The sequence below is a fragment of the Brassica napus genome, chromosome C7 (assembly GCF_020379485.1).
Source record: "Brassica napus cultivar Da-Ae chromosome C7, Da-Ae, whole genome shotgun sequence".
Classification (NCBI taxonomy): domain Eukaryota; kingdom Viridiplantae; phylum Streptophyta; class Magnoliopsida; order Brassicales; family Brassicaceae; genus Brassica; species Brassica napus.
This window is the reverse complement of record NC_063450.1, coordinates 37,495,348-37,500,705: the sequence shown is the minus strand read 5'-3', so window position 1 is coordinate 37,500,705 and position 5,358 is coordinate 37,495,348. Positions and strand designations below refer to the sequence as shown.

The 5,358-nt window shown below is 36.2% G+C and overlaps 2 protein-coding genes across 4 annotated transcripts; one reads left to right on the top strand and one right to left on the bottom strand.

The window, feature by feature from the left end:
- Positions 1–1,881: 1,881 nt before the first annotated feature.
- On the bottom strand, positions 1,882–3,413 carry BNAC07G22540D (chloroplastic import inner membrane translocase subunit HP30-1). Its single transcript, XM_013836571.3, has 6 exons — positions 3,021–3,413; positions 2,827–2,930; positions 2,522–2,645; positions 2,307–2,455; positions 2,166–2,228; positions 1,882–2,084 (listed from the first exon to the last, which is right to left on the bottom strand). The coding sequence occupies exons 1-6, from the start codon at positions 3,216–3,218 to the stop codon at positions 2,057–2,059; spliced, it is 666 nt and encodes a 221-aa protein (XP_013692025.2). The 5' UTR covers positions 3,219–3,413; the 3' UTR covers positions 1,882–2,056.
- Positions 3,414–3,599: 186 nt separating this feature from the next.
- On the top strand, positions 3,600–5,358 carry LOC106392804 (protein COLD-REGULATED 15B, chloroplastic). Of its 3 annotated transcripts, none has more exons than XM_022705882.2 (3): positions 3,724–3,866; positions 3,981–4,208; positions 4,717–5,358. In XM_022705882.2, exons 2-3 carry the CDS (start codon positions 4,000–4,002, stop codon positions 5,111–5,113), a joined length of 606 nt encoding a protein of 201 aa, XP_022561603.1. In that variant the 5' UTR covers positions 3,724–3,866; positions 3,981–3,999; the 3' UTR covers positions 5,114–5,358. The 3 variants fall into 3 exon arrangements, with proteins under 3 accessions (XP_013689039.1, XP_022561603.1, XP_022561602.1); XM_022705881.2 differs by having other exon boundaries at positions 3,977–4,208; XM_013833585.3 differs by having other exon boundaries at positions 3,600–4,208.

Below are 5,358 nucleotides of genomic sequence, written 5' to 3'. Positions count from 1 at the left end.
ATCGGATCGACAAACGGTTTTCGCGGATAGATTCGTCTCTTCAAGAGCTTCAATTTGATATGTGGCTCGTCATCTGGTTCCTGAGGATTTGAGAGATAGTTCGATTTTAAGTTGCGCCTTATTTAAGGTTTATGTGTGACGGATTTTAGGTTAGGTTTTGTCTCAGTGTTTTTGAGTCTATTGTGCTGATAACGTGTTGTAATTAGAGAGTTTAGAGACTGAGTATTTCTGTGTTATTATTAATGATCAAGGGGGTTCCTTTATATAAGGATTATAAGATAAAGATAAATGGAAAGTATCCAAAACCTAAACATACTAAGATTAGGAAAACTACTAATGCATAATAATGGAAAGATTACATCTACTAGGAAAAGGAAAGAATTTCATTTTCTCCAAGCTTTGTGGCCGCCATTCTCTCTCCTGAAGTTGGCTCTCTCTCTCTTCTCTCTAGGCTTCGGCCATCTCTCCATCTTCTAGGTATTGGGCCGGTCTCGGTCCGGGCCTGGTTAATGGCAATCCCCTCCATGATTTATAACAAATTAACAATTATAAGCCAAGCACAAAAACTCATGGTCAGCTAATTTTAAAATTTTAGTGGACCAAGATTTTGAAACCGTAAAAACTCATGCAATGTTGTTTAACCAAAAAAATCGAGCGCGTAACAAGTCCAAATAAACTGTGTAGTAATTTATGATGGGACCGTATTATATAAATTACGGAGAGCTGAATATTGTAAAGAATAAAATTGATAAAAGTATACCAAAGATTAAGAAAAAGATGATACAACTGCAGAGGCGAGATATTATCTCTTTCCTTAACTCAAAATACGTCCCGTAGTGCGACGGTTTGATAACGTAATGAGTCCCAAGATACAACTGCAAAAATCTTCTGATTTGCGTCACTCTATCAGAAGCCTGACGAAACTAGTTTTGTGTATACTCTCAGACTCAAGGAAAATATCAAAGAGAAAGATGAGAAAATAATAAATAATTGTCTCGGGTGTGTTGCTTTCTACACAAGTGCTCTCCTTTTATAATCAAAAGGAAGTGCACGTTATGCAATCTAAGGAGTCAGCGTACGAATCAATTGTAGTAATGGCATTGATTTCCAAGATTCTTGTAAGTTAGCTTTGCAAAGTAATGTCTTGATTTTGACCAATTCAACAACCTTTATTATACTTTGCTTGGGTTTATAATTTTATATATAAATATACAAATTATCATGAATAAGAATAACTAAATAAGTTGATTGACATAATGTCCAATTAACAAATTTAAATTCAAATTCCAACCCATATATCCAAAGTGATCTAATTTGCTAAATATTTTATATTTAACCAAATTTAAAACTTTATAAGTTTTGCAAGTCACTCACTTTGGACCTCCATTTCTCATTCAACACAACTCTGATTTTGACAACCAAATACACTAACTCATAGTGTTCACGGTGACGATTGCATCGTGCCCAAGTTCCGGTTCTTCCGACAGACGTCTCCGTCGAAAAACCCATCGGAAAATTGGTCCACACCACTTTGTCAAAAACGAGTTCCAACAATTTAAAACTTGGTATTTGACATATTTGCAAATTTTCAATTTAAGATAATTGGTACTTGGCTTGCTTGATTCAAATAAGTGAAGATAACTGATAATTTGTACTTGGCTTGATTTTCGACAGGCATGGATCACTAGCGGCGGCTACAAGCGAGTATCAAGTATCAGTGCTAATAGCGCTATTTACTTGTAGAGCAAACTTCTCATTCAGCACAACAATCTTATTCTTACTATAAATAGCACACACGCATCCTATGATATTTTCTACACGCATGCACTTGAATACACCTGAAGCCGCCACCACGCTGTTTTGCTTAACCAAACATTAGACTTCAGCGAACAAAGTTATGTTATTGGCTTCGAATTTCATTGGTGGTTAAGTCTTAAGGTTATTATTACAAACTAGCAAGGCTAGGTCTCAGAACTACACCTCCAAAATTCTAAGTCACCATCACCATCACCATCACCATATAGACAAAAAGGTTGGAGTCAAATTACTGCTTTCCTCACTTGCGGTTTACCATCTTAGGGTACCTGCACTCAAAACAACAGAGAATGGTTGGATAGAATTCATATATTTGATCCATGTAAAAGTAGAGAAGCTTGTGAACAAACCTCTTAATATGATCTAGTATCAAAAGCCTTGCCCCTGGTGGAATGTTAACTTCTCGAAGCTCCCTAGAGTCAGAATTCATCAGAAAGGGGATTGGTTTATAGTTACTACATAATAGACTGAAGCTTGTGTGTATGTATAACCTATCAGTGAGCAATGGCAAGGTGGGATCAGTGAGACGTCCCTTCTTGAAGTTCTTCTCGTATTCCTCTAGGCCTAGCATCGACAGCATAGCTCTTGCCTCTGTGTAAAGGGCGTCTTGGGCATTGCGCGATTTGATTGTTTCCTTCACCTGATGGGACTATGCTCTTGTTAGCACGGACATAAACAATCAATGAACAATGAATCAATCAATCACCTTATAAATTGTTGCTTGAATAACAGCGAAAACAGCAACGCTGGAGAGTGCATGTGCAGGTCGTAGTTTAAAGCCTTGTCTCAGAAAAGACAATGCCAACCCAGCACCTGATCCTGACACCAAACTGCAAAGTTATAAAAATAAAACAGGGTTTCATCAAAATCAATATCACCCAAGGAACACATCTTGAAAGCATTAGAGAAACAACTTGAAGATTCTCGGCAAAGGAAAGTGCAACACGTTGACTAGGAAACATAAACAGGATGATCAAAAAGTAGAGTTTTGGAAAGAATTTGAAACTTTACTGATTCGTGATATCATCTTTCCCTCTGATTGCACTCATTGCTGATTCAATTCCACACAATGCAGCGAAAAATGCTGAATAGTCCCGAGTCCACATACGAGCGTACTGATTCACGCAACCCAATTCTCATTTGATTAGAAATTGAAATTACTTTGGAAAATGGGTTTAATTAGGGTTTATGAAGCTGAACAAAACCTGAGCTTGGCCGCCGATGACCATTCCTGCTATACCGACGAGAACAGCTCCGAAGACGATTTCTATTAATTTGTACAGTGTCGGATTCATTTCCTTCGGCGACGAACTCACCATCACCTGTTCTTTTTTTTTTTTTCCTTGTCCGTTTTTTTTTTGTTGCTTTTGCTTATGTCTCACTTCTGTTGGGCTATAAGACATATTGGGCCTGTCAGGATAGGCCCACTTATCTATGTCAATATAAGGTGTTAGGTCATGTTACACATGTTAAGTCAAATACTACATATCTAGCTTTTGCTGAATAACATTATCAATCTTACTATAAATATATAATTGAATGTTGCTTATAACATTATCAGTTCCAAACTAACATTACAAAATCACCCATAACAACAAAAAAAATGTATACAATCTCTACGTTTAGATTTGTCTACATATATATAGTCCGTTTAAAGATTGTCTAACCAATACATCAACATGCAACCGGCATGTACGCACTTATGTCCCCCTTAACCAATTCTAATTTCTAAACACCATTCTCTATTTTATAATTCCTCTTTTCTTTTGCTACTTTACAATTTGTTTTTTTTTTTAAATCATATTATATTCGAGGAAGATAAGATATGAGGAGTAACATGCGACCAGCATGACATGTATTTCTCCCCTCTATCCTAAACATTCGACCTTTCTAAACACCATATGCTTTATCCAAGTATATATTGAACGGGTGAGTCTTAGATATACTGTTTATTCATGCAAGCATGTCATAGTCTGCTTATGATCCTGCGTATCTGAGTACCATTGGCAAACCAGGAACGAAGCAAATTGGATGTCATTTCATTCTAACTGGTTAGAAACTATTCCACGCCAGCCTCTGAGATTATTTATAAAAGATTCTCACTCTGTCCCTCTACTAATCTAAGATCTTCACTTTCGATTTTTCGTTTTCTCACATATTGAGAGAAAGGCAAGAGGTGACCTCATGGCAACTTTGATCTCCGGAGCTGTGCTTAGTGGATTGGGTTCAACGTTCTTGATCGGCAGGAGAAGCGGCGCTGGCCGTGGAGAGGTGAGATTTGGCTGGAAGAATGTGATCATTGCACCTCAGCGCAAGAAGTCATGGGTCATGGCAGCCGTGAAAGGCGATGATGGCAACTCAAAGCTAGATCCAAAATGGCTCGATGATGCCTCGTAAGTCTATATGTTTTAGACATATCTGAGATCAACATAGGTAACAAAAATTGACTAATTAATCTCTAGCTAGAATAAAAAGAGAGAAGCAGATCACATTATGACCCATGGCATGATTTCACATCACTTTAACTCTTCTATCTCAAAATTAAATCAAAATTTTTTAAAGTTAAATAAATTTTGTGTTCGTTATTTAGAAATCAACAAATTTAATTAAAATTAATATTCAAGAATCTCGTCCGTTATATCCATCCGGATGAAATTTTATTATGAATTACAAACACATGATATTTTCTCAATAAAATTAATCTAATAAAGATGTGTAAGATATATTCAAATCTTGATATATATATCTAATCAGTTTGTTAAAAAAATTATATATACATTTAAATATTTCCTTTTAATTTCTGAGCTAATTGTCAGTTTTGTTATCTATATAGTATTTATAACCATTTTGTTCACTGAAATAATTTTGTAAAACTGTGTCACACCCACGCACAAATGAAAGAGAGAAAGCTTCCGAGTACGTGAAGGAGAAAGGAAGCGAAGTTGGCCACTTGACTGCACATGAAGGACAAGAGGTTTTAGATCACATACAGAGAGCAAAACACTACTTTATGGAGAAAGCTGGTGTAGCCATGGACATGCTGACTGAAAATGCTCATATAGCTTCAGATTTTGTGGCGGAAAAAGCCAATGTGATGGAGGAAGAAGCTGTTTCAATTACAGAGAAAGCCAGAGATTTCGTAGTCGAAAAAACAGGTGAAGCTAAAGATTTCATTGTCGAAAAAGCTGGTGACGCCAAAGAGTTGGCGACGGATATGAGCAAAAGAACGGCTATATACGTTGGAGAGAAAGCTGCTGAGGCAAAAGAAGCCATATTACCTCCAAAAACTGAAGAATAGATTGTATTTGTTTGGATCCCTAACGTCTAAACAAATACAAGATGTTGATATACAAAACATAATTTTTATCACGTAAGAATAAAAAAACCGTTTAATCAGTGGTTTATCTTTTCAGTGAAAATTTGAATTCGAATATATATATTTGCAAAATAAGCCATACACAGTTATGTTGGTCGTTCCCGGTTCTCAGATGTACATTGGGAACCTATACATATAAATAAATTTGAGGCAGTTGTTATAAATCA